Source organism: Elgaria multicarinata, chromosome 1, assembly GCF_023053635.1.
Source record: "Elgaria multicarinata webbii isolate HBS135686 ecotype San Diego chromosome 1, rElgMul1.1.pri, whole genome shotgun sequence".
In the NCBI taxonomy this organism is placed as follows: domain Eukaryota; kingdom Metazoa; phylum Chordata; class Lepidosauria; order Squamata; family Anguidae; genus Elgaria; species Elgaria multicarinata.
In genome coordinates this window covers 91,924,962-91,951,789 of record NC_086171.1, presented here as the reverse complement: position 1 = coordinate 91,951,789, position 26,828 = coordinate 91,924,962, and the positions used below count along the sequence as shown (strand labels likewise).

Below are 26,828 nucleotides of genomic sequence, written 5' to 3'. Positions count from 1 at the left end.
GGCCCACAAAAAATACATGAAAGGTGAAGGGATGGAACAGCTGCACCAATGTACTTTCATTTGTAGCGCTAGATGCCCTCTGTCTAGAATGGAGCCCTCAGTAGGTGTTCCATTGGCCCCAGGGGAAGGGATCAGGGAATTAGGGAAGTCCTTAGGAGAATGTATATTGGGTGATTTCCCTTGACTGAGCAGATGCTAATGGAATGTTTATCCAGTTCTATTCCCTTATCTCCTGGAGTTGCCAGGTGGGAGTTTTAGTTTAATAAAAGAACATGTTCACACACACACACACACAAAATGCTGATGCAGTATCTGTTTTCCTTCCAAAGCTTATCTTTATATATAAAAATAAAACATTGTACACAAGGGTGAAAGCTTCAGGGCTTCATTTCAAGGTGCAGATTCCCGTGCAAGTCAAGGGGTAGCACCCCCAAGCAGTTCATATCCCAATCAGGGCAAAGTTAAAAAACAAACTGCAAGAGGAGATCTAGCGTAGTGCTCTGGCTGTGAGGAGCAGCAGCAGCAGCAGCAGCTTGGGGATTGAAGCAAGAAGGAGAGACCCCAATCCCTTTAATACTGAGGCACAAATTCCAAATGCCTCTAACTTAAGGCATCTGCTTAAAGATTTCTGAGAGCCTTGTCTTGTGAATGAACCTACATTCGGAGGGGCAGACGACGCCTGCTCAGAACAAGTCCTGACCCTCCCAGGCCTATGGGTCAATCTAGCTTGGAGCTTGAAAACCTCCCTCCATTGCACAAGGGATCCTATAGGCCAGAGGCTGACTGGCTTCTGTTCAGTACCATTCCTTTGCAAGACAGAAGCAGCAGCAAAAGCACTTGTTTCCACAAGAAGCATCCCCAAATGGGCTTGGCTAATCTCTGCAGATCCAAAGCCTAGGCAGAGACAAGGCATGGGCAGTAGTGCTGGGCTGCGACCATCCTCGCTTGCTTGGGGTGGGCAGTGCCTCTGTTCCTTCCGCCAGAAGGCCTTTGCCATGTGGGGCAATGGTAGTTGGCCATACAGCTGGGAGTATAAGGCCGATGCTGCATAGGACCCTTTGCCATCTGCTCCCGTCCTTTCGACAGTGGGTCACAGGCTGAGGTAGTCCACGCATGTGCGCACAGGCAGTCTGGCTACTGCAGAAACAGAGGGAATATATGTATGTGTGAGAGGCACAAAACTAGGCTTCACTACTGCCAGGGCAGGGGGTAGAGCTCAGTCGGAGAGCACGTGCTTTGCACGCCAAAGGGCATCATTTCAAGCCCTGTTCAAGAACCTGAAAGAGCAGGGCTGGGGAAGACTTCAACTTGAGACCAAGCCCATGGAGCGCTACTGCCAACCAGGCTAGACCAGAGGTGCAGAATTAGTTTTGGGTGAAGGATCAGATGACCCCACTCCCACCCACAACCAGCCCTGCACAGGCCATTCAATGTTAGATGGCCGTGGCCATGCCACTTCAGTGGACATACCCATGCCTGCCTGACCTCATTTACTTTTTGGCCCAAGTCCCAAGTGGATCCCCCACCCCACCCCGGCGTTGAGGCCAGAGACCAGGCTTCTCTGCATGAGGGCTTCCCCAGTTAGTGAAGCTCTGCACCTCTGATGGAGGTGAGATGGGGACACGGAATAACGGGCTCAAGTTAAAGGAAGCCAGATTCCGGCTGGACATCAGGAGAAACTTCCTGACTGTTAGAGCAGTGTGACGGTGGAATCAGTGACCTAGGGAGGTTGTGGGCTCTCCCACACTAGAGGCATTCAAAAGGCAGCTGGACAACCATCTGTCAGGGATGCTTTAGGGTGGATTCCTGCATTGAGCAGGGGGTTGGACTCGATGGCCTTGTAGGCCCCTTCCAACTCTGCTATTCTATGATTCTATGCCCCATCTTTGCCCACCCGGGAAAGGAGTTGGGACATGTGAAGCAGAAGGGGCAGGCCCTCTTCACTTCTCCAGTGGAGGAGCGAGGGAGATGCATTTTATTTATTACATTTATATACCGCCCCATAGCCGAAGCTCTGGGCGGTTTACAAATCTGGCCTGCCATTATGGGAAGGAGGAGGGCTGCGTAAGGAATAGTTAGGCTGCCCCTCACACCCATCCCTGCTGTCCTCTCAAATCTCAAGTTGGAGTTCACAGCGGGGGTGGGACGATTCGTGGTGGTGGGACGTGGCCATTGTCCAGGAGAGCAGCCCTGCCTCCCTGCTGTTATCTCAGGTTGGAGATAATTAGGATCCCACTGCTGGTGCGCTCCAGTAGGAGAATTTCCACTGTTCTCTCTGACCTGAGATGATCGTGGGGGGACGCCCCCCGAGGGGATTCCTCCAGGGAGTGGGGCTTAAGAGCCCAAGCAAATATAATTAATGTGCATAACCTAATTTCAGGCATTAAGAATTAAACCCTGAGATGGCCATAAAATTTCACTGGCCGCAACAAGGGAGTGCAGACATGCTCTGAAGGCTGAGCGTCTGCTTCCAGGCAAAGCTGCTAAAGTGCCGCGACCCTCCCTCTTTCACAGAATTTTCTGGATGGCGGCAGGGGTGGGGAGATGACAACATTTCCCACTTATAACCCTCACTGCTTCCATCTTTTTTCTTACCGCAGAAAATCCATTAAGTAAGAAAAGACTGAACAGCTGCACAAGGCCTTCTGGCTGTTGCTAGTGCTAGGAGCCCTCCATCTGGAAACACCCCAGTTCTTATGTCCCTGAACAACAGACACTCTTTCCAAGACCTGCTGCTCGAATCTCACCCTATGCTTAGCTACCACTCCTTATCTAGGGATCCTTTGCATTGGCAGCCGCCTAGATACGGGACTTGCTCCCTCCAGAAGGTTGTTCTTCCCTCCTCACTTTAAAATATACACCTGAAGATTTTAAAACAATATTTCCTTGGAGCTTTTTAGATGATCCACTTTCAGTTGGCCCTTCAATGCACTGTCCTCTTCTCTTCCCTCTGTCTCCTTGTACTTATGTTCTAAGTGACTGCAGTATTATAAAATGGCCTGGAGTGGCTACCGGCAGATCCATATGAGTAATAAAATATCACAAGTGAGGCACTTGCAATATATTCACCAACCCCAAATCTATTGCTGGGTTTGGTTTGGGTTCAGTACACAGTTGCAGCAGACTTCACCCTTCCAGCTGAACACCACTTGGCAAGTTATGTCCAGGTGAAGATTCCCAGCTGGTCTTTGGTAATGTGTATAAGCCAGTTGTGGGCCTACTTACGAGTTCAGTTAGGATTTCTAGTTTTGGTCCTCCCAAACTTGATCAGTCCATGTGTGGACTAGAATCTAGCTAAATATTCCAACCATCCACTGGGGCATAAAGATGTCACTTTTTCACCTAAGAAAAGTTAGGCCGCAAGGGCTGGACTGGCTTTGCCTGCCCAAGATGGCTCTGGACAAGGGGACACAGACACGCATTGCCCAGTTTAGGCCATATGCCTCACCATGCCTCCAATATCACTGGCGAACTTCACACCCTTGCTTTGCCGCTGCTCCTGGGAGGTGCTGTTACCACCGCTGACAGAATTCCTCCTCATGATCCCTGCAGGGGCAACAATCATGTGAATGCAGGGACCATTGCAAAAAAGATAAAGATCATTATATGCAGACAGTCAGAGAAGGAAAAATATCAGGAAACGACCGACCTCACTTATGAATTGAACGTGACATCTCTGTTATTAACTGATTTCTTTAGCACCATTTATAGACACGGTGAATTGCAAAGAACAGGTCTGACAAGTCCCTACCCCACAGGACTGACAATCATGGAAACAGATGCAGAAGTGGAGAGAAATGGAGGCAGGAGTAAACAGGCAAAGAATATGAGATGATCTCAATTACATGAACCTTCTGCATGGGTACAAATGGCAGTGAATGCAGGATACAAAGCCACCCAAAGACAACCCTCACAGTTCAGGTGCAAAGGAAACAGAAAGAAGAATATTCAGGATATTTAAGGAAAATAAGGATCTAAATTTAATTGTGTAATTTTCAGTTCCCTGTGTGTAAAATGGGAATTACTGTGACCGCCCTCCCGGGGTTTTATGGAAGGGAAAACAATAAAGATTGCAAGGATTGTGCAGAGTTAAGGTGTAGTTGCCAGACTGAGTTAGGACTTTGAACTTCCAGAGTGGCCTCCTCCAACACCTCTGCAGGACAATGAGAAGAGCTTCCTGCTGCTGCTAAGGTGTTTGTTGTAGGAAAACCAAAAAGTGCAAACCAAAAGCAAACATAAGAGGCCTCTATGATGTCTTTTATTTCCCTGTGACTTTATAAAACTGTAAAAACACGACAAAAGGCAAGGCACTTAATGAAAAAGACAGGTCCTTTCACATATACAATAAAGGTGGGGTTCCCCCCCCCCCCATTGCAGCTACTCACAATGTAGCTAGGAAGGAAAATAAAGTTTCCTTTATTATTATTATTTTAATAAAATGTGTCTAAATTGACAACACTGGTCCTCTTATGGCTTTTAAATTAGAAACAATTTGTGAGATAACATGCTGGCAGAGCTACGGATTTATTATTATTTCAAGGAACCCGTTTTCTTCAGCCATGCATTGAAAGCCCACCTGTTCATTAACACAGGCGGGGCCAAGGGATGCGTGCCCAATGCCAGCAGTGCCCAGTGCCTTTTCCCAAATGAAGGCCAGGGGGCTGGGGCAGACAGGACTTTCCTTTCCCTGAGCTGCATATTCCCTGGCCTAAGCAAGGTGACCTTCCGGAGCTGCACAAGGCTCCTTTCACTGGTAGGCTTCCTAAAAGCTGCTATTTCAACCTTTATAAAGCGCTTCAGATCAATCCGTCTAGTGAAGCCGAAAGAGTGCTATTCCCAGCCCTCCCCAGCTTCTGCCCGAGAGCCACTGAGGCTCTTCTCCAGTCTGGCCGGGGCAGAGGTGAAGAACAAGCCTACCTTGGGGCTGCGGCAAATCCGGGCGCTGCAGGCTGCTGCGCCGCAAGGGGCTGAAGCTGCCTTTGGAGAGGCGGCGCTGGCGGCTGGACAGCATGGCAGCGGGCGACACAATGCCAGCAGGCGGCACCTTCCCCAGGCGGGCGTAGAGCTCCTCTATCTCCTGCTTCTGCTGGGCCTGGAGGGTTTGTACTTCAGAGAGATGCCTGAGAGGAAGCGAGAGATGAAAGAGGGGCGGTCAATCCAGGAAGGGAAGGGCCTTCCGCCCCCCCCTCCCGGGCACACCCCCACGCTCACTTGTGGCGCAAGGCCTGCAGCTCCTTGCAGACCTCCTCGTCCTCCGCACTGTCGGAGTCATCGCTGCTCGGGTAGGATGGGCTGTGCAGGTAATGCATCCAGGCAAAGGGCTGCTGCGGGGGGGCGTCCCCTTCCCCTTCCCCCTCTGCCACAGGGGTGGTGCCCTCCTCTGCTTCCTGCACTACTGTTCCAGCTGGAGACCCGCTGTCGGAGTCTGACGTGCTCGGGGTGCTGGGCCTGTTGCCCCTTGGAGTGGTTTCCGGAGGCACATCTCGTGTTGGTGTCACCTGGAAGCGGCCCAGGATCTGTGGCTTGGGCTCTGTTGACCAAGAAAAGGGCAGATGGGCTGGTTCATTCTGGGCTGGGGCTGGGGCTGGGGGAGGGAGCCCTCGCACAGAAGAATTTGTGAGGAAAGGAGCACAACCAAGGCTCAATTCTTACTAATGGGTTTCTTAAGATTTTTACTAATTTATCTATAAACCTCCAACATTTCTGGTATATATTCTGGGTGCATAGTGAGTTGAACTGTCTATGACAGCTTTAATGTGAAGTACCTGGAAGCCACAAATTTGTGCCCCCCCACCAACCCATCCACATTATTCCATCATGCCTTCTTCCACCACTGTGGAAACTCAGTCTGGGTTTGCATGTCACACTAAGCCGTCGTGGGTTGTTATCATGAGTGGTCACAGAATGGCTAGAGTGACATCCGAACCTGGAGCAGTTTTCCCGTCATGGGTAGTTTTGCACAAACAAGCCACCCTGAGAACCCGTGACTTGTAGTAGGGTTGTTTAGGGTGACTTGTTCTCCGGGTAACTTAGTGTGATGTCTGAACCCAGCAGGGCAATTTTTCCATTGGTTGTTGGGAATAGCTAGAGAGCCACTGGTGAAGAGTGGCACTCACAGTCCTGCTAGGGCCGCCATCTTTCTCCTCCATCCCTTGTCCAGGAACGTAGGAGTCTTAAAGAAAGGACACTGGAGAGTGTCCCAAGTATGTTTGCTGTCTCTGTCTGTCTGTCTATCTGTCTATCTTGAGGCTGAGAAAAGATGAGGGAGAATGGTGGTGGCCCTAGCAAGGTTGTGAGTAGGTGCATATGTTGGTAGGAATCTTGAAGAAAGGACACTGTGGAGTGTCCCAAGTATGTCTGCAAGCTATCTATCTATATATTCCTGCAAAAGTGCACAGGAACAAATGACCGCTATTAGGAATTTTTCATAATTTCCCCCTTTGTTTTACTGCTCTGCCATTAAAATTTGCAAAAAAAACACCTTCATTGTACTGCTCTGCCTTAAAATGCATGCAATTTCCCCCCTCTGTTTTACTGCCCTGCCATTTCCTTTTTGCAGTCTGAAGGGGGTGGGGAGTTTTCTTCATCAGCTGGCAACTGCAGCAGACGAATGGCAGTAAGCGTGCTGATGTAGGGAACAAGGGAAAGAGGATTTCTGTTGGAAAGTCCCCTGGGATACATGCCAGAAGCATGGTGGAGGACTGAAATAAGCCACAGGAGTTCACTGAATGGGTGATCGTCTGTCAGGAGTAAGGGACAGGGGTGGCTTAGCATGATGTGAGAACTTGCCCAGAGAACGCATTTCCAGGACTGGAGTCAGAACTCAACAGTGAGTACAGGTGTTGTCCCAGTTGGGCATCCTTTTGCCACAGCCACACAGACGTATCCCCTGGCCTCAAACCCTCCAGTCCCTCCAAAACATTCCTCACCTTCATTGATGGGTGAGAGCCGGGCGAGGGAGCAGTTAGCGGTGGGTGAATCTGACACAGTTAGCTGTGATCCAGACAAGGGGGAGGCAGAGGGCACCTGTCAAGAGAGGGTGATGGATTGGTACATAATCTCCCCATTTTCACTCCATTTACTGAGCACTGGGCCTGATGTTAGTTACCTGCCTCCTGCACAACTTCACTTAGTGGCCTCTAAGCCACCTATTCCCCTTAGCAGCAGATGGCGATGCAATTGCAGGTCAGCCCCCTGGGCCTCAGGATTAGCACGGACAGAGCGCTTGCCCAGGAACAAAGTCAGGTGAGTGGTTCTCATACAAGGAAGCTGTGGGAGCCAGGAACTCTCAGCCAACTCCTAAGAGAGGCTGCTAGCATCCTATGGAGCTGGTGGGGGTGGGTCTCAAAGGAACGCTCATTATTTTTAAAAGGGCATCAGACCCCCAGTGCCAGATTGCTGATCAGCAGTATAGTGGGAATGCCTCAGGATGTATGGATATAGTCTTGACAACCAAAGTGCTGTGTAATAATGACCTCATTTGTGCTCATATACCTGTAAGGGGAGGGGGCAGAGAGATTTCCATTTCTGGGAGACCACCAGCGGCAGTTTTTTAGGTACTAGCCTTGAACAAAGATTAACAACAACAATCAAATTTCTAAATGCCATTTTTAAAATTATTTTTAGGATGCAGGTAACTAGAAACCCTGCTCCTTGCAATTCCAGTTGCATGGATGGGAGCGCTCAGACCACGAGACCCATTTCCCATAAGTTCCCAGCTGGTCTTTGGATGTGGATGGATGTGAACACAGTCCAAGTTTGATGCTCTATCCCAGTAGCCAGCAACAAGAACACCCCTCTTCCCTCTCCTGCTACTTAACAATGCTAACCTTCATATGATGTACTTCAAAATATAGCACTGATGTTGGGAAAGTGGGGAGGCAATACTGTCCTTTCTCCCCCCACCCCCAGACTTCATTCAAGTCATCCTCCAACTTACCATGTGGTTGTCCGGCCGCCCAGTGACTGAGGCATTTGGGGATGGCTGACAGACTGGAGATGCCAGTGGCTCAGACATCTCGCTGGCTACCTGGGTGGGGTTGGTGGGAGATACCACCTCAGGGTAGACAAAACGTGCAGCAGTTGGGCTAGGCGGGCAGAAGACCGGGGGCTGTGGGATTGGTGAGGTGTAGAGTGGCCCTGTCTGAGCAGGCACTACGGACACTGCTGGAAGAAGCGACTGGGCCACGCTCATCACAGCCAGTGAGAAGACATTGGCGAGGGAGAATATTGGGGAAGTGGAGGGGGTCCAGAGGGGGACAGGCGGAGTGTGCACCGCAGGTGGGGCAGAGGGTGAGGCAAGAAGCGGACTTCTGGGGGTGATCGGCTGAGGAATGGGGAGAAGGTATGGAGGAGTTGCAGGAGTCATGGGCACCACGTGGTAAGGCGGCCAGGTCTGTACAGGCATACTGGGGACACCTGGAAGGAGAAATGCAAATGGCAGGTGAGCAGGAGCTGGAAGCAAGGGAAGGCAGGTAGAGCGCGTCCCTCTGGCTATGTGGCAAAAGACATCCTCCCTGTCAGCCAGGCTGCTGAGCCCGATGCATGCTGCTGCTTCCCCTCCCCGGTGAGCTCCATCTCCAAATTAACACTCCGTGTAGTTCTGCTCTGCCTCTTTCCAAATTCCATGTTTTTTGCACCGAGACAGACTAAAGTATGTGTGCTGAGATCATGCAAATTGGGCACATCTGCATCTGCATCTATTTATTTTGAATAATGTATTCTGCTTATGGAATTTCAGGATTTCAAAGAATTTAAATGATTTTTTAGGAAGGAATAGGGGAATGGGAGGATGGAGTAGAATGGGGGGAGGAGAGAAAGAACTATACAATTCACTGTAGTCCTCCCCACTTCACCTAAACCACTACCCTGACCTCATCTGGCTTTTCAGATTTCACTAGACCGCCTACAAGTTCCTTGAAACCCAGGGCAGTTAAAAACCTCATTAAAAAAAAAAAGCCCTGGATGTTGTAGGATGTCAGATTCTGTCTGTAGGCTGAATGCACGCATGCCCTTCCCCCCACCCCCAGACCATCTCTTTGTACTGTGCATTCACATTTCCTTACCAACTGTATTACTGCTTAGATATCAAGACTGTATACAGCATTTCAGATGCACTGGACAGAGGTCCTACCGAAAAGCGGGACTGGTTAAGTACCCAGGTTGCTGCCTTTCTGGGCGGTGTTCTGGGAATGGGAGGATCTATTATTATTATTATTATTTATTTATTTATATAGCACCAGTTCAATTTTACCTGTGGATGGTGTTGAAAGCAGAGGCAGCCCAAAGTTCTGGGTGCTTCGTGGGGGAACCATGGGGCTGAAGGACTCATTCTCAGAGGTGCCATCCACCAATGAAGCTTGGACAGGGGATGACAGAGACTGCCCAGGGCTGGAGCAGCCAAAATCTGGAAGAAGAAGAAAAAAAGTACCATATTCCCTATCACTTACTGCAGATTAGTTTCCCCTAAATGATTTCACCTCCATCCTTTTTAGCCTGAACTTCTTGCTAATGCATTCATTTTTAATGTGGGAGAGTATTGAGTCACATGACACTCTTCTCCACCCTCCACATCGGTATCCTAAAGCAGGACTGTAGGATCTACTTCATTTTTTACTAGAAGCCAGAGATCCACCAGTTGGAGCCTGGTGCAAAAGACATATGCTTATAGTTAAAGAATTTGAAGCCCAGGAACTTTCTCTGAGTACCAGAACTGAATGGAGCTCAAAGTCTTTCCATACAAAAATCCACTCCTGGCTACCCCAATCTTTCTACATTTCAGCATATAATTTAAGGCAGGACCCCAAGGAGTCATTTGTTGTTGCTATCATTAAACAATATCAATTTGAGATTGATAAAGAAATGGTCAAGGAACACCTAATTTTTTGAACAAGTTCAAATCTCCAGGGCCCGATGAACTGTATCCTAGAGTAATGAAGGAGCTAGTGGAAGAACTCTCAGAACCTTTGTCTATTATCTTTGCAAAATCATGGAAGACAGGTGAGGTGCCGGATGACTGGAAGAGGGCTAACATTGTCCCTATCTTCCAAAAGGATAAAAAGGAGGAGTTTGGGAACTATAGACCAATTAGTCTGACATCAATCCCTGGGGAAATTTTGGAGCAGATTATAAAGAAATCAGTTTGTAAGCACCTTGAAAACAATGCAGTGATTGCTAGAAGCCAGCATTTATTAGTCAAGAACAAATCTTGCCAGACTAATCTGATCTCATTTTTTGATTGGGTATAACCTCCCTTGTGGACTGCAAGAATGCTGTGACTTCAGCAAAGCTTTTGACAAAGTGCCCCATGATATTCTGATCAGCAAACTAGCTAAAAGTGGGCTAGATGGAACCGCTATTAGGTGGATCCACTGTTGGCTACAGAATCGGACTCAAAGACCGCTTATCAACGGAACCTTCTCAAACTGGGGAGAGGCAACGAGTGGGGTACTGCAGGGCTCAGTCCTGGGCCCAGTGCTCTTCAACATTTTTATTAATCACTTGGATGAGAAGGTTCAGGGAACGCTTATCAAATTTTCAGATGACACAAAATTGGGTGGGATAGCTAATACCCTGGAAGACAGAAACAAATTTCAAAGTGATCTTGATAGGCTGGAGCGCTGGGCTGAAAACAACAGAATGAAATTTAATAGGGATAGATACCAAGTTCTACACCTAGGAAAAAGAAACCAAATGCAGTTACAAGATGGGGGATACTTGGCTCAGCAGTACTACAAATGAGAAGGATCTTGGAATTGCTGTAGAACACATGTTGAATATGACCCAACAGTGTGATGTGGCTGCAAAAAAAGCAAATGCTATTTTGGGCTGCATTAATAGAAATACAGCTTCCAAATCATGCAAGGTAGTGGTTTCCCTCTATTTGGCACAGGTTAGGACTCATCTTGAGTATTGTGTCCAGTTCTGGGCATCATACTTGAAGAAGGATGCAGACAAGTTTGAGCGCGTTCAGAGGAGGTCAACCAGGATGATCAGGGGTCTGGAAACAAAGCCCTATGAGGAGAGACTGAAAGAACTGGGCATGTTTAGCCTTGAGAAGGGAAGACTGAGGGGACACGTGACAGCACTCTTCAAATAGTTGAAGGGTTGTCACACAGAGAAGGACCAGGATCTCTTCTTGATCCCCCCAGAGTGCAGGACTTGAAATAATGGGCTCAAGTTATAGGAAGCCCGATTCCAGCTGGACATTAGGAAAAACTTCCTGACCGTTAGAGCACTACGACAATGGAACCAATTCCCCAGGGAGGTTGTGGGGAGCTGGACAAGAGGCAGCGTCTGTCTGTCAGGGATGCTTTAAGGTGGATTCTTTCTAGGCCCCTTCCAGCTTTACTATTCTATGATTCAATAATAATAATAATAATAATAATAATAATAATAATAATAATTATTTATTTGTTACCCGCCTCTCCCTCTGGATAGAGTCGGGGTACAACATAAATGCAAACAATATAAAATACATATAATTGATTAAAACATATAAAACTAATACATTACTCAAAGCAGCACATTATTAGAAGGCATCTTAAAATTCTACTGGGTAGGCCTGGCGGAAGAGATCAGTCTTTATGGCTTTCTTAAATTCCAGAAGACTGTTAATTTGATGAATCTCTCCCGGCAGGCCATTACACAATCTGGGAGTGGCAGAAGGAAAGGTCCTCTGGGTAATGGTTGTCAGCCTTGTTTTTGTTGACTGGAGTAAATTCTTCCCAGAGGACCTGAGTGTGTGGGGCGGACTGTACGGGAGAAGGTGATCCCGCAGGTAACCTGGACCCAAACCATGTAGGGCTTTAAAGGTAATAACCAACACTTTATACTTTGCCTGGAAACTAACAGGCAGCCAGTGAAGTGATTTCTAAAGCTGGTGTAATGTGGTCACCCCCAGGTGTACCGGTGACCAGCCTGGCTGCCATATTTTGAACTAGTTGAAGTTTCCGGACTAGGGACAAAGGTAGCCCTATGAAGAGCGCATATGAACAACTGGGAGTCAAAAAGCCTTGTTGATGTACTGAAAATCACTCAGAGATCGACCTTCTACCCACCCATGTTCTAAAGTGATAAGAGTCCTAGGAGCGACTGAAATTCTTTGAATGTGCAAATCAGCTATAAGAGAATTTAGAATCCCAGAGACATTCACCACGCGTGGGTATGACAGAAGTAATAGGAGTAATATTATCTTATGTCATATTCCCAGACAATCGTATGGACTCTTTTCCCTTCTCTCCCATTCCATTCAATTTGATTGCAACATTAGTATATCAGCCCTGGTAAGAACGGGCTGTTGTGTGTATTCGTGAACAAGGGTGCATGAATGCTAGCTGGGGGTAGGGCAGGTGTTGGATTACATACCACTAAGAGATGAGGATGAAGAGATGGAACGTGGGAGCCCTTGTAGCGGCAGCTCACCCTGAAATGAGAGAGGAAAAATATTTTCAATGGGCAGGGGAAAAGCAGAGGCCACTGTTCTTCATTTTCCAAACCATCATACGGAGAGAAGAAAAAGGGGAAACCCCCTGAGACACCTACGATCAGGACTACGTGTGCCAGGAGGTTTTAATCAAGCCAGGTTGTAACCCTGGATATGTGGAATATTTCCCTTCTTTTTCATATGAGGACCATAACTAATTGGACTTTAACAGGCCGGAATTCCTGTTCAGGTTGTGACTTCCAGACAACCGCCCCCCACCCCCACCCCCATTGTAGAAAAGAAGGAAATGGCCATAGCAGGTTGAGGCTTAGGGTGGGAGAAAACATGGTGAGTGAAGGAAAAGGCTGCTGAAGGCTGTGGGAAGGTGGATTATTTTAGAAGGTCTTTTGCTATATTTAGCTGGCCAAGGATGTAGGGAAGAGGGGAACAGAAATCTACTGTCCATTAAGCAAACAACAACAACAATTGACAAAGCACTTCTGTATGCCTAAAATGCTTTTTGGACCTCAATCTAGGCATACTGCAACCACAGAAGTTCGGACTGGAAACATCCAGAGAGCTACGTTGGGTGTTTATCCAAATTCCCCTGACTTCCACAGATCCGTCACTCACTGAGAGTCCATCAGCAGCCAAAGTAGCGGACAAACATTGCACCTCAGGGTTGGCCAGGGGGCCCTGCTCTTTGTTCCGCCCATCTTTGCGCAGAAGAGTCTCCACTCGTTGGATAATATCACAGATTCGCCGGATGAATCCATCTTGTTCAGATTTCAGGATGAACTCTTTGGCAACCTGGAGAGGCCAGGAGAAGAATGAGGGGAAGCAGTCAGAACCTGGATTTCGGAGGTCAAATCCTGCCACAAATTCCCATCTCTCTATAAGGTCAAAACCCCACATTCTCACCATGACAGCTGCAATTTCCTCGGGGCTGTCTCCATCCAGATCAAACTTGAAGGTCACCATCTTGCTATTATACGTTTGCAATTGACACTCAACCACACGGTCATTCTGGTCTGGCATCTGCACACATGAGCGATTGGCATTATAAAGTCATACATACACCCACAAGCACATGCAGGTTAATCAGTGGGGCCAAGCACAGACTCCAGGACTCTCAATGGGCCTGAAACCCTGCAAGCTACAAAGATGTGATCGTGCCCTTAACTATATGATTACTAAGGCCATAGCTAGACCTCAGGTTTATCCCTGGATCATCCAGGGGTCAGACCTGTTAATCTAGGTGACACACAGGGGATCCAGTGCTCAGGCGGGGGGGGGGGGGCGAACCCGGGATGATCCCAGGATAAACCTTAGGTCTAGCTGTGGCCTAAGCCTAGGGGTGCTTTGAAACAAGGCTTTTATCGCACGATTGCCCTGCCTCAGTGGTGGAACTGTACGTGCGGCCCAGAGGTGGTTATCTTCCTCCTGTGTTTTCCTACTGCTTCTTCCGTTTCATGCCATGGAATATCCATTAATAAGAAAAAGATGGAACAGCTGCACAATGCCTTCTGATTATAAATCATAACTTTTGATAAAAGTAAAACATTACTGACTATTCAGAATCTAGATGTCTGTTCTTAGGGTGCTCAGAAAGCATTGCGGAGCTGTTCCATCTTAACAGATTTTCCACGGTAAGAAAAACGATTGACGAAGCGGTGGCAGAACATAGGAGGGTTATGAGTGGAAGGCGACAACATCTGGGCTGCAGATAAAATTCTGCAAGAGAATTTTATGAAGCAAGAGAGACGGTGCAATAAGTGCACATCTGGAAGCAACCCTAAGGACAGGCTTTGAGATTCTGAATAGTTAAGAACAACTTATTTCATCAAAAGGTATGATTTACAAAGGTAACGAATATTATCATGTTGCAAATAGAAGTACACAAACACATGTTGCTCCTTAAATATGGGAATGACATTGCATACATTTACAAAAATCCTGGTTTCTAAACTTTTAAGTACATCAGTTACTTCTTCTCATTACAAAAACAAGAAAACAAGATTATAATAAACACAGCCCCTGAAGATCATCTAAGGTTTTAGATAGGCAAAATTGAGTTATTGGAATTACCGTATTTCTTCGACTCTAAGATGCACTTTTTTCCCTAAATAAACAGCTCTAAAAATGGAGTGCGTCTTAGAATCGATGGCGTCTTAGAATCGAAGCAATACGGTAAGAGGAAAAGAGGAAGCTCCTGCAGCAGCCTTGAGCCATGCGAGCGAGGAGGAGCTGGTTGGGTTTTTGTTAGGCAAATTTATTCGTAAGTCCCATCGATTTCCATGGGACTTACTCGCGTGTTGTCGTCCCCTGGTGCACAGACAAGTAAAGAGCGGGACTGGAGAGTTAAGTTTACTCTTTGTTTCAACGCCCCCCCCTTCTTCCCGCGCAAACGGCAGTTTCTTCTCTCACAGAGGGAAAAAAGAAAAGGACACAACCGTTAGAAGAAAGCGCGGAGGGGAGGGGGGAGGTTGGCTGGGCGGTGAGGGAAGTATTTCTTTGATTCTAAGATGCCCTTTTTTCCCAAATAAACATCTCTAAATATGGGGTGCGTCTTAGAATCGATGGCGTCTTAGAATCGAAGAAATCCGGTATTTGCTTAAATGTTAAGCCTTAAAAGATGCATATTAATTCATCCACAGGCCAGTTTACTGGATTTAAAAAAAGGGAATTTCAGTACTGTTTACCAGGTGATCAAAGCCCATAAAGGTAGCAATTCATACTGGGAGCACTTCATTTTTTAATCTGAAGAAAAGAATACATTTCTGAGAGAACCCAAGTTACCCTAACTTGGTCCTTGTGACCACGGACAACGTCAGGAGGCCCTAATGCTGCACTTGGCTCCGACATAGGATTTTGCAGAGAGGCCGTTTTAATCGTCCTCCTTATTCCAAGGATGGAAAGGGGCTGGGGGGGCCCCCGGCTCCCTGTCGTTCACTGGCTTGTGGCCAGTAGGTCACCAATTCCCATTATAATCTGCGGGGATACTTTTATGGGAGAGATGTAGTAGATGTAATATTAATTTGGCAACTCTATATTCTTTTAAGCAGCTACATTTAATCCTGACGCTCCATGGGATTACTTTTGTATGGCTATGTAGCATATTTAAAAATTGAAATAGTATAACAGGATTGCATTAACCTACAGTTAATGAGGTTAAGTGAGAAGTGGCCCAGGAAAGCTGGGGGAAGAAACTAAGACCCAAACTAGGCCCTAATCTACGCCAACCAGGATATTGCATTATGAAAGCGGTATATAAAAGGCAGGAGCCACACTACTGCTTTACAGCGGGATTGCACTAACAACTATTGGGCCCTGTTGACACATACCATATGCCGTTTCCATAGTGCAATATCCTGCTCGGTGTAGATTAGGCCTAGATGTGATGTTTGTCACATGCAGGGGCTGGGGGAGCAGACTGGGACCATGGTGTGTGGAGAGTTGGGCTTTAACCCCTTACCGGCACCACTGTCCTGATTGGAATGCCCACCCTCCACAACACACAAACACAATGGTTATTTGCAAATTCCTCCCACTGTGAATAGGTGGAGTGGGGGGCAGGGGGCGGCCAGATTCCAACAGGACAGCAGTGCAAGCCAAAGCTTTAAGGCTCCCTCCCCAGCATCCTCTAGTCCCGGTCCAGCTTGGCATCCCTTTCCCCACGCGGGGTGTTTGTTATTGGGGTTTTTTAAAATCAGCCACACAAGGCCAAACCACATAACAGGTGTCACGTTGAATTTGGCCCTAAACTTGCCAGACAAAACGGGTGATTGATACTGGAGATACACCACAGAGGTGGTGGTCCACCAGAAACAGCAGTGTTACTGTTTATTAATATTTAAGGAACTAAGGGGTATTGCTTGTATATTGTTCAACAAATGGATCTTTACTTGAGTGAACATAGGGTTGACAGATGGAAAGGAAGAATAGAAGACATTGGAAGTTATATTCTAGGTGTCTTCTTGATGGTGATTGCAATGCCACAGGGCAAATTTATTTGCTCATTTCATAACAAAGTTTGTATCCAAAGAAAGACAAACAGTTTGCCTTTCAAGTAGAGGTTATTGTGTCTCTGATTTAAGAATAAGAATCACTGTCAAATGACAGAGCTCACTTAAAATCTCTATCAATATGTCTCAAAACTGGATTTTTCACCCTAATCATGGGTCGAACTTATTCATTCCTGGAGCCCTTTCTGCTCTGGGGTTTTGTCCAAATAGCAACACTGCATAGGGGATATTCCAGGTTTGATGAAAAAGAAATATGAGCGGTAGCCTTTCCTTCTCACACCAATAGTTCCTTTGACTTGCTTGCTGCCCTGTTTTGAACACCGTGCTCACTTTGGTTGCCACACACACACACACGCACACACATCTATAGTTGGTTAATCTGTGAATGAAGACACACGGGTCAGAACTGCACACCAACCCATCTCCCACCAGTCAGGACACGTCACAGAAGGCTGCTGCAATGTAGACAACACTCACATTTGTGATGCGCAGGCGAGACCGGGCACGGCGGCGCAGTAGTCTCCCAGAGCCTCGCTTGGCCAGGGGCTTTGGCCTGCATTCACCTGCAGAGAGACCCTCGTAGCCATCGCTCAAGCCAGAGGCCACGTCCGATGTGTAGCTGTTTGCAGGGGACCAGAGCAGGAAGTGAAATTTCAGCAAATGCGGCTGACGGGGCCGCGCCACAAGATGCACCTTCTCAGCTTGCTTCCTCTCTAACCCCTCTCTGGCCCTTACCGTAAGTTGCAAATAATTGCTTCAGTTTACCAAGCTTTACTACTTGCTCACAGAGGGAGGAGCAAAAATAAGGAAAGGGTGGCTTTAGGGAATCCTCTTTAAGCAGGAAGGGAGTCCCACCTCTTCCCAGGCTGCCTGTGCACACCGGGGGTGGGGAGGGGAGTCTAGGCTATTCTTTCTGCTTCCTCTCTATTCGACCCTGGTTAGGCCTCATCTGGAGTATTGCGTCCAGTTCTGGGCTCCACAATTCAAGAAGGATGCAGACAAGCTGGAGCGTGTTCAGAGGAGGCCAACCAGGATGGTCAGGGGTCTGAAAACAAAGCCCTATGAAGAGAGACTGAAAGAAAGACAGGTTGCTTACCTGTAACTGTAGTTCTTCGAGTGGTCATGTGTGCAGTCACACATATGGGCTCTGCGCCTGCGCGGGGCCAGCTTCGGAAAACTTCACTAGCTGAAAACTTTTTCGGCGGGAACCCCTCCCCCACCATCCACTGAGCATGCTCAGGGGTTCCCGCCTAACTCCTCAGTTCCTGAAAACCGCCTAAACAGTCTCACTGAGGAAAACCACCAGGTGATCACACTTAAATGACACCATAGTGGGGACGGTGGGACAGTTGTGTGACTGCACAGATGACCACTCGAAGAACTACAGTTACAGGTAAGCAACCTGTCTCTCTTCTTCATGGTCTCTGTGCATCACACATATGGGCGAATAACAAGCTGACTTACCGGAGGTGGGTGGTGTCAGATGACGGATGAGTTTCACAGAATTGCCGATAAGACGGCACGCCCAAAAGCGCAGTCCCTATGGGCCCTGATGTCCAGATGTTAGTGGCTGGCAAAAGTCAGAGGAGTCGACCAGGTAGCCGCTTTGTAGAGGTCTGGTAGAGCAATCCCCTTTTCAAAAGCTGTAGCAGTGGCCCCTCCTCTGGTGGAGTGAGAGCGCACCTTACCCTCCAACGGGAGGCCAGCGAGCTCATAGGCTAATTTGATAGTCTGAACAACCCAAGCAGATATTCTCTGTGGGGATGCCTGAGGTCCCTTTTGTTTGCTCCCGTAACAAACAAAAAGTCTTTGAGATCTCTGGAGAGTAGCAGTCCTGGACTGATAGAAGGCAAGGGCCCGTCTAACGTCCAGGGTATGTAGAGTAGACTCAATAGGAGATGTCGGCGAAGAGAAAAAACTTGGCAGGGTGATATCCTGTCCAAGATGAAAGGAAGACACAACGTTTGGTAGAAAGGCTGGGTCCGGTCTAAGGACCACCTTGTCAGCATGAAACACCGTGTAAGGTGGATCAATGCGGAGTGCTGCTAGCTCTGATGCACGCCTAGCAGTTGTGACTGCAACAAGGAACGCCACCTTAAACGTGAGTAACCACAAGTCCGTCCTTGCTAATGGCTCAAAGGGCTTGGCAGACAGTGCCTTGAGTACCACCGAGAGGCTCCATTGAGGAACAAAAGAGCGGACTGGTGGGATAGTATTTTTCATGCCCTTCATGAACCGTTTTGTCAAGGAGTGTGTGAAGACGGAACAGCCCTGAATCCAATGGTGTGAGGCAGAGATAGCTGCCAAATAAACTCTAAGTGACGAGAACTTGAGTCCTTTTTTAAATAAAGAAAAAAGAAAGGAAAGCACTGTTGCTATTGGTGCTGAAAACGGGTTCTCGTTTCTACTGAGGGCAAAGGCAGAAAAGGCTGTCCATTTGTTTGCGTATGATTTCCTAGTAGCTGGTTTCCTAGCTGCTAGGATAATGTTCCATACGTCAGTAGGCATGGGTTGGTTGTCTACCGTTGCCTTATCCTCCATGCTGTTAGGTTTAGGGACCGGACATCCGGATGGAAGATGAGTCCCTTCCCCTTGGAGATGAGGTTGTGACATTGAGGCAGTCTGACATACTCCGCTGAGGACAGTTTGAGTAGCGGAGTGAACCACGGCTGCCTTGGCCACCAAGGTGCTACTAAGATGGCGCTGGCGTTATCACTGCGCAGCTTTATGATGACTCTTGAGAGGAGTGGTATGGAGGGGAACAGATACAGAAGCTGTCCTGTCCACGTCCTTTCGAAGGCGTCTCCTAGAGATGCTGTCCCTTGACCCGCCCACGTGCAGTATTGGCTGCAGATGGCGTTCTCTGGTGACGCGAATAAGTCTATTACAGGCTGTCCCCAAGCCTGAAAAATCATGTCGAGGACAGAGTCTTTCATCTGCCACTCGTGTGTGTCCACAAAGGTACAGCTGAGGTTGTCTGCCAGGATATTGTCCTGGCCTGCGATATGAATGGCCGACAGAGTCATGTCGTGGGCGATTGCCCAGTGCCAAATGTCCAAAGTTAACGAGATGAGGTCCATGGACCGTGTTCCACCTTGCTTGTTTATATGTCAGACAGCAGCCATGTTGTCTGTATGGATTAGGATTACATGTCCTGACAAGGTCTGCTGAAAGGCATATAGCGCTTTTTGGATTGCCATCAACTCCAGAACGTTGATGTGTCTTTTCCTGTCGAGGAGACTCCAGCGCTCTTGTATGGTTAGGTCCCGCAGTGGGCTCCCCAGCCCAATAGGGACGCGTCTGTCATCAGATGTAGAGATGGCAGTGGTGGTTTGAAGTCCAAACCCTGCGTGATATTGGGCAAATCTGTGTACCAAAGGAGTGTGTCCTTTACTTTGGTAGGGAGCGACAATTTCACTCGATGAGCGTCCAATGTATTGTCGTACTCCCGTAAGAGCCACAATTGCAGGGGCCTCATGTGTAGGCGCACCCAAGGGACGACACTGACTGTGGCTGCCATAAAGCCCAGTAACCTTTGTACCTGGAAAGCAGATGTAATTTTAGACTTGAAGAGCTTAAGTGCAAGTTTAATTAACGTTGTAGCTCTATCCTCCGGAAGGAAAGCCCTGGAGCGGGTTGAGTCCAGAATTGCTCCAAGGAATTTAATTTTTTGAGTTGGTTGAAAAATTGATTTTTCTTTGTTGATGCAAAGGCCTAATTCGTTAAGGAGGTTGATGGTGAGATTGGTATTACGGGTGGCTTCCTGTTCCGCATTAGCCACAATTAGCCAATTGTCCAAGTAGGGATAAATCTCTACCCCTCGAGTCCTCAGAAAGGTGCAAACTGGTGCCATACACTTTGTGAAGACTCGGGGGGGGGGGCAGTAGAAAGACCAAAAGGAAGCACTTTGAATTGCAAAATGTCTTCCCCCACTATGAACCTGAGGAATTGGCGATGATCGGGATGAATTGATATATGAAAGTATGCATCCTTGAGGTTCGGTTTCGATAGCTGGATGCGGGTCATGCTGTTGATATCCATCGGTATCGAGCGGTATTTGTTGATGCTGATGGTAACGAGGGGAAATAGGGCCCCCTTCTGGTAAAGTAATGTCCTGCGAAGAGCCTCTAATTTCTCCTTCTGAGACTGATGCTCGAACGCTTGTTTCCTCCTCCGGTATCGTGATGATGTTCAAGGGGGACGGTACCGAAGGATCGGTCGGCTGCTCAGCTTGTGGTAGCGCTAGGACTGGAGGTGAAGATGGAGTTGCCCGTCTCGGTATCGAGAATGCTCTGGGTACCGACAGAGTCAGTATCGGACTCGTTAGTACTGGAGGCGTTGTTTGTAAAGAAAGCCTCGATATCGGACTTCTTGGCATCGCTAAGCGTTTCGGTATCGAAGTTGTCAGTACCGGGCTCTTCGGAACCGATGGATTTCACTTCTTCTTTCCATTTTTTTATTTCAGTTTGCTCTTTTTCTTTTGGGGCTCTTCGGGCCCAACGTGCTCTCTCGCTCTCTTAGATATCTTTTTAGCCGCTTTAGACGAGGCGGAATGAGAGGAGGAGGGAGGAACCGCTGAGGCTTCACTCCGTTCTGGAGGAGGTTGGGGCATAGTCTCCATTTTGTGAGGAGATGTAGAAGCACGAGATTGCCTCGGTTTATCTACTGCCTCCAAAGCCTTTTCCCAAAGGATCGCTCGCAGGCGATCAGCACGGTTTTTTCTTGCCTGTCTTGAGAATTTTAGGCAGAAAACACAAGACTCTACCACATGAGTCTCCCCCAAGCACAGCAAACACAGGGAGTGTCCATCCGTTTGCGATATTTTTTGACAGCAGTTGGTACACTTGGTGTGCCATAAGCACCAGTACTAGACTAACTAACAAGAAAAATCCTTTTTTTATATATATAAACTAACTATATAGTAAAGAGAGAAAACGGAGAGGTAAGAAAAGATTGAAAATGATAGATTTTCCAGCTGAGGTATAACAATACCAAGCGAAGTCTCCAACAAGCTGTTGACCCACAGGCGGTTGAAGAGAACTGAGGAGTTAGGCGGGAACCCCTGAGCATGCTCAGTGGACGGTGGGGGAGGGGTTCCCGCCTAAAAAGTTTTCAGCTAGTGAAGTTTTCCGAAGCTGGCCCCGCGCAGGCGCAGAGCCCATATGTGTGATGCACAGAGACCACGAAGAAGAACTGGGCATGTTTAGCCTGGAGAAGAGAAGATGGAGGGGAGACATGATAGCACTCTTCAAATACCTAAAAGGTTGTCACACAGAGGAGGGCCAGGATCTCTTCTCGATCATCCCAGAGTGCAGGACACAGAATAACAGGCTCAAGTTAAAGGAAGCCAGATTCCAGCTGGACATCAGGAAAAACTTCCTGACTGTTAGAGCAGTATGACAATGGAGCCAATGACCTAGGGAGGTTGTGGGCTCTCCCACACTAGAGGCCTTCAAGAGGCAGCTGGATAACCCTTTGTCAGGGATGCTTTAGGGTGGATTCCTGCATTGAGCAGGGGGTTGGACTGGATGGCCTTGTAGGCCCCTTCCAACTCTGCTATTCTAAGATGTAAGTCTAAGAGGGAGGTCTGACTGAGAGAGAGAGGGAGTTATACACACATAGACACACGCACCACACAGAGAGAGTTTGAAAAAAGAGCATGTTCCTGCAGAGTTTGCCCTTCTTGGTATGAATGCAAACCTGCTTGAGGTCCCACTATCTGCTGCAGGGCTTGGGATGGGGAACGTGAAGAGAGGCTTCCTCTCCTCACGTTGCCCATTCAGCAAACCCCACAGCAGCCAGGCAATGTTCTTCTTACCTGTCCACAGGGGAAGAGAAGTCACTGATGGAGGCCGGGTTTAGGCTCACAGCAATGCTCTATGGGCACAGAGAATAAGTGACAGGGACTCGCAGTGGCAGCTCCAGCCCTCCCCAGCCCCAGGCACTTGTGCCGGAGGCCCTTCCGATATGCCTGCCCATGTCAGGGGCAGCCCTCCCACTCACCGAAGCGAAGGAGGGTTGCGGCTCAGGGGCTGCGGCTGGGCTGGAGAGACTCTGTGGCACGTCAGGCAAATCCACAAATCCAGAGGAGCTCAGGTATCCATCAGTCTCACAGTCTGCTGTGAGAGAAAGGAAGAAAAAGTCTGGCGGTGAAATGGAAGACCAGATGGCATCTAACTTGGTGGCCGTACAAGCTGTCCGGCTCACCGGTAGCTTTGCACGGGTTCCTCAAGCCAAACGAAAAACTTTCTTTGGAGGTTACCTTTAAAGAGTGGCACGTGGAGGTTCTCAGGATGCTGCATTCCACAGCCTACGCAAATCCCATGATTGCGGAAAAGGAACCTGTGCAGCCCAGTTAAGGTATATAATCGCTGCTACAAAAGGCCGTAGGGACGGGCGGTCTCTTGGGTGTACTTACATGTGGCAGAGGAATAGCTATGCTGATACCGGAAGGGCTGGTGCTGGTCGACCTCTGGCTCCTCCGGCTCTGGTGGAAAGGTTGGACCAAGCGCAGAATCCCCAGATCCGGGCGTGGTGGGCACCGAGGGCTGGCCAGAGCTGAGGGCTGGGGGGGAGTCCAGCTCCAGCAAATGCAGGATGTCGGCAGGTATCGACGGAGCCTGCTCATGCTGCTTCTGCTCCTCCTGAGCCCGCTTGGCCTTCTCCCGTTGGCGCTTAATGGCGACGACACGCTCACGCACTGCTTTGGCCACCAGCTTGTAGTCTGCCTCACACACAAAACCTAAGATCACCTGTGGGGGTAGGAAGGGGGTTAGTCAGGTTAGTCAGCCACCCTTGTCTGGTCACCTGCAACACTGCCCTGGCAGGCTGAACCCTGAGAAAGCCAAGCCTTCTATTATTCCCTTGGACTGACCTCAGCACCTGAGAGGACCCTGGGGGACTTCAAATGAGACCTTGCAGGCCATACACAGCTGCTCCTTGACCCAAGTGCCTGGGCTAAGGAAGTTCTCACGCAGAACTTGAAGGGGCCAAGAGGCCACCATTTAAACCAGCCTCTCCCAACCTGGTGTCCTCTAGGTGCATTGGACTGCAACTCCCATGGGAGAACGCCAGGTTGGGGAAGGCTGATCCAGACCAACACCCTGCCTTGAGACAGGCCTAGACACCTCACAGCTCCAACCAGATCCACCTACAGAAGCCAGGCCTCCATTAAATCGCCACAAGCGATTTACTGTTCTTTTATACTGTTGTTTTTATATTTTTGATGGTTTTAAATTCCTTATACTTTTTAACGTTCACTGTTTTTAACTTTTGTAAACCGCCCAGAGAGCTTCAGTTCTGGGGCGGTATATGAATTTAATAAATAAATAAAGGGCAGGTGCTTGGCAGAGCGAAGCTTGCAAAGGAAATTGCATCACCTGCACTTGCCACAGGGAAGGGAATAAGCAAACCAGGTGTACTAATCCACTTGAGGGTCATTTCCTTCCCAACCCCCAACCCCAAGCTATTTTCAGTCAGATCCTAAATGTGGAAAAACACCCAGGCCACGCGTCATTGCAAGGCAGCCTGAACGTGACGGTTTGGATGTGGCTTGTACCTGCCTCCGCTCCACGCTGAGGAAGGGCCAACTGGAAGGGAGGACAGCTGGGGTGTGCAAAGCTTGTGGTGCCGGCTGGGGGTCCAGTGCTTCTCCGCCCCTTCCACTGGGATTTAAATGCCGAGCAAAGCAAGTAGCGGGAGCAGCGCCAGGCCCTTAGCAGTAGCAGCAGCAGCGCCATCCGCCTTGAGGCAGGTTAGACAAAGCAGCGAAGAAGGAGCAGCTTCTCATAGAATTGGGCAAGAAGTTGGTGAGATAACTGGCCCTTGTTTGTGCGCACTGAAAGAAGCGAAAGGAGTTGAGAGGTTCTGCACTCAGGGGTCCAGTCGTGAAACACTTTTGGACAGGGAGAAAAGATTAAAGGCAGCATTCTTAGAAAAGGGCGACAACAGCAAAAAGGAGGGATAGCGGAAGCAGTTGAAGGGGGAGAAGCTACGACATGCTAAGCCATGGTGGTTCAGCACCTTGAGCTAAACATGATGGCTTAGGGCCTTTCTACACCACACAGGTGCAGAGAGAGGGAGGGAGCAGGGGTGATCCCGGACTTACCTCCATCCGGGATCGTCCCCCGTGTCCAAATGGCCAGCGCAATGTCTGGGATGGGAGGAGGGCTGTCACGTGAGTGGAGGCGGACATTTTTCTTTAAGTTACAGGAGTTGGAGCGCACTTGTTCTCCAGTGAAAGGTAAGTGGGGAGGATAAAAAAACAAAAACCCACCCCCGATTCCTCCCAGCCCGGCTCCTTCCCTCTACTGATCCCTGCTACTCACGGGGAAGAGGGAAGGAGCCGGGACAGGCGGCCACATACCTCCCACAGTCTCGGGATGATCCCGAGACTGTGGGAGGAATCGGGTTTTCCCAGGGATTATGTATCCCTGGGAAAACACATGCTCGTCCCCCCCTGCCCTGGGAGACCCTGTGCGTCATTTGGATGCACAGGGACTTGGCCGTGACCAGCCCGCATTTTCAGGCTGGTATAGAAACGGCCTTAGTGTGTCGTGTGACCCATGATTTAGCATATTGTGTGAACCATTCCTAACCTTGGTTACTACATAACCATGGTTTAAGCATACTCTCTAACCATTTGCTGCAAAGACTTAGTAGCTTAACCATGGCTTAGTGTGTTGTCTGAACAGGCCCATTATCAAGTTTTTAAAGTTAGGCAAAACTGTGGTGGGGAAGTCCTATTGATAAGTCAGGCTTCTCAATCCTGCTGGAATGGTGAGAAGGACATTCGCTCTCTCTGTCTTTGGCCCTTTCTAAACCTCCCAGCATTCTGGGAGGGAGGGGGGAGGATCTTGTGATATTCTGATTGCGAGATCCTCCCCTTTGTCCACATGCGAGTGCAACATCCTGGGAGGAAGGAGGGATGTCGCGCCCGCCATTTTCTTTTCTTTTTTACAAAAGATGAGCGCACATGCACTCCAATGAAAAAGTAAGTTTAAAAAACAGACAACCCCCCCAATCCCACTCCCCTGCCAGCAGCTGAAGAGCTCCGTGCCTGTTTCCCGCCTCCTCACATTTACTCATGAGGAAGCGGGACAAAGCCGGGACAGGCGGCCACACACTTCCCGCAGTCTTGGGACGATCCCGAGACCTCGGGAAGAATCGGGTTTTCCCAGGGAGTACTTATCCCTGGGAAAACCCGGGCTCATCTCCCCTTGCCTCCAGGAGTCCCTGAGCATCATTTGGACACACAGGGACTTGGCTGTGACCAGCCCGGATTTTCGGGCTGGTGTAGAAGCGGCCTCTGTCTCTGTCTCTATCTGAGTTAAATAATGAGAGCTGGGTTCTGAGGGTTTTTCCTTAAAAGTAAAAGCTTCTAACAGCCCTCCCCGTCCGCCTTTGGAAGTAAGTCTGACAGTGAATTTGGTGCATCTCAATACCATCTCAGCCTTCTGCCCTGAGAGTAGCAGCCCTGGCACCTCTCCTTTTTGCAAATTCCCCAATGCTTCCCCTTCCAACCCCCTTCTCCACAAGCTCATCCGAATTCATAAACTCCCCATAGCCAGGATCAACCTCCTCATCCAACACTGTGACTCCCACCAAGGTGTACCATTTCCTGGGCAACTTCCTCAGCCACGTCCTTATAGAGCTCAAAATGGAACTCCAGGGCATTGTTGTCCTTGTATTTCCCGTGCAGCTTTTTTGTGTCATCCATCCTCAGCCAAAGCTTCAGGTTGGACTTCATCCCATCATCCTCTTCAGCCAGCTCCACGTGGACCCCTGTGTCTTCCTGGAAGAAGGAGTGGTCCAGAAGATCCTGGATGATGTATCTGCAAGGAAGGAATGGAAACAAAAGGGATTTAAACTAGATTGCAGAATTAAGAGAAGGGCAATAACAGGGTGGCAAGGCATTACGAACCATGACTGGTTGTGTGCATGTGTTCATGTATCTTGATTAGCACATGAGCACAGCTCTATTCCCATTTTGTATGTGTATGCTTATCATTTTTGTTTCTCAAAATCCTCTTTTGATGTGTTGAAACCTCATGAACGTTTAATGTATGGATTTTTTTTCTGAGATAGCAATTTTAAAAAAGAATACACCTGCATCCTTGTAGAGCTTACTTACAACTCCTTATTTTTTATTGATGCTACTGCCCTTGCAAAGTTTCTAGTCCCTAAGCAAAATATTTAACATTTTTTTAAAAAAAAAATGTAATAATTTTTCTAAAAGCAAAAGTACAAAAAGTGAGAAGAAGAGAGTAGAAATAAATGTATAGTTCTCACAACTGAGAGAGATAAGAAGTGGGTTCCTCCTGGGATCTGCGAATTCTTAAATGATATGAATTTAGGAGTGGCCAAGTCTGGTGACACCA

General features: G+C 48.5%; 1 protein-coding gene across 2 annotated transcripts in view; it reads right to left on the bottom strand.

The window, feature by feature from the left end:
• Positions 1–315: 315 nt before the first annotated feature.
• The window catches only part of WNK4 (WNK lysine deficient protein kinase 4), a 54,700-nt gene continuing 28,187 nt past the window's right edge, over positions 316–26,828 (bottom strand). The window contains exons 6-20 of one of the 2 annotated variants that reach the window (XM_063132218.1): positions 26,063–26,282; positions 22,868–23,201; positions 22,453–22,568; positions 22,268–22,326; positions 16,927–17,068; positions 13,346–13,462; positions 13,100–13,234; positions 12,367–12,424; positions 9,254–9,406; positions 7,940–8,418; positions 6,930–7,026; positions 5,212–5,530; positions 4,918–5,120; positions 3,449–3,546; positions 316–1,137 (exon numbers count right to left, since the gene is read on the bottom strand). In XM_063132218.1, coding sequence (XP_062988288.1) covers positions 1,135–1,137; positions 3,449–3,546; positions 4,918–5,120; positions 5,212–5,530; positions 6,930–7,026; positions 7,940–8,418; positions 9,254–9,406; positions 12,367–12,424; positions 13,100–13,234; positions 13,346–13,462; positions 16,927–17,068; positions 22,268–22,326; positions 22,453–22,568; positions 22,868–23,201; positions 26,063–26,282 — 2,533 coding nt within the window. In that variant the 3' untranslated portion in view covers positions 316–1,134. Of the gene's footprint in view, positions 1,138–3,448; positions 3,547–4,917; positions 5,121–5,211; positions 5,531–6,929; positions 7,027–7,939; positions 8,419–9,253; positions 9,407–12,366; positions 12,425–13,057; positions 13,235–13,345; positions 13,463–16,926; positions 17,069–22,267; positions 22,327–22,452; positions 22,569–22,867; positions 23,202–26,062; positions 26,283–26,828 lie in introns of both variants that reach the window. The other variant, XM_063132210.1, reaches the window with a different exon arrangement.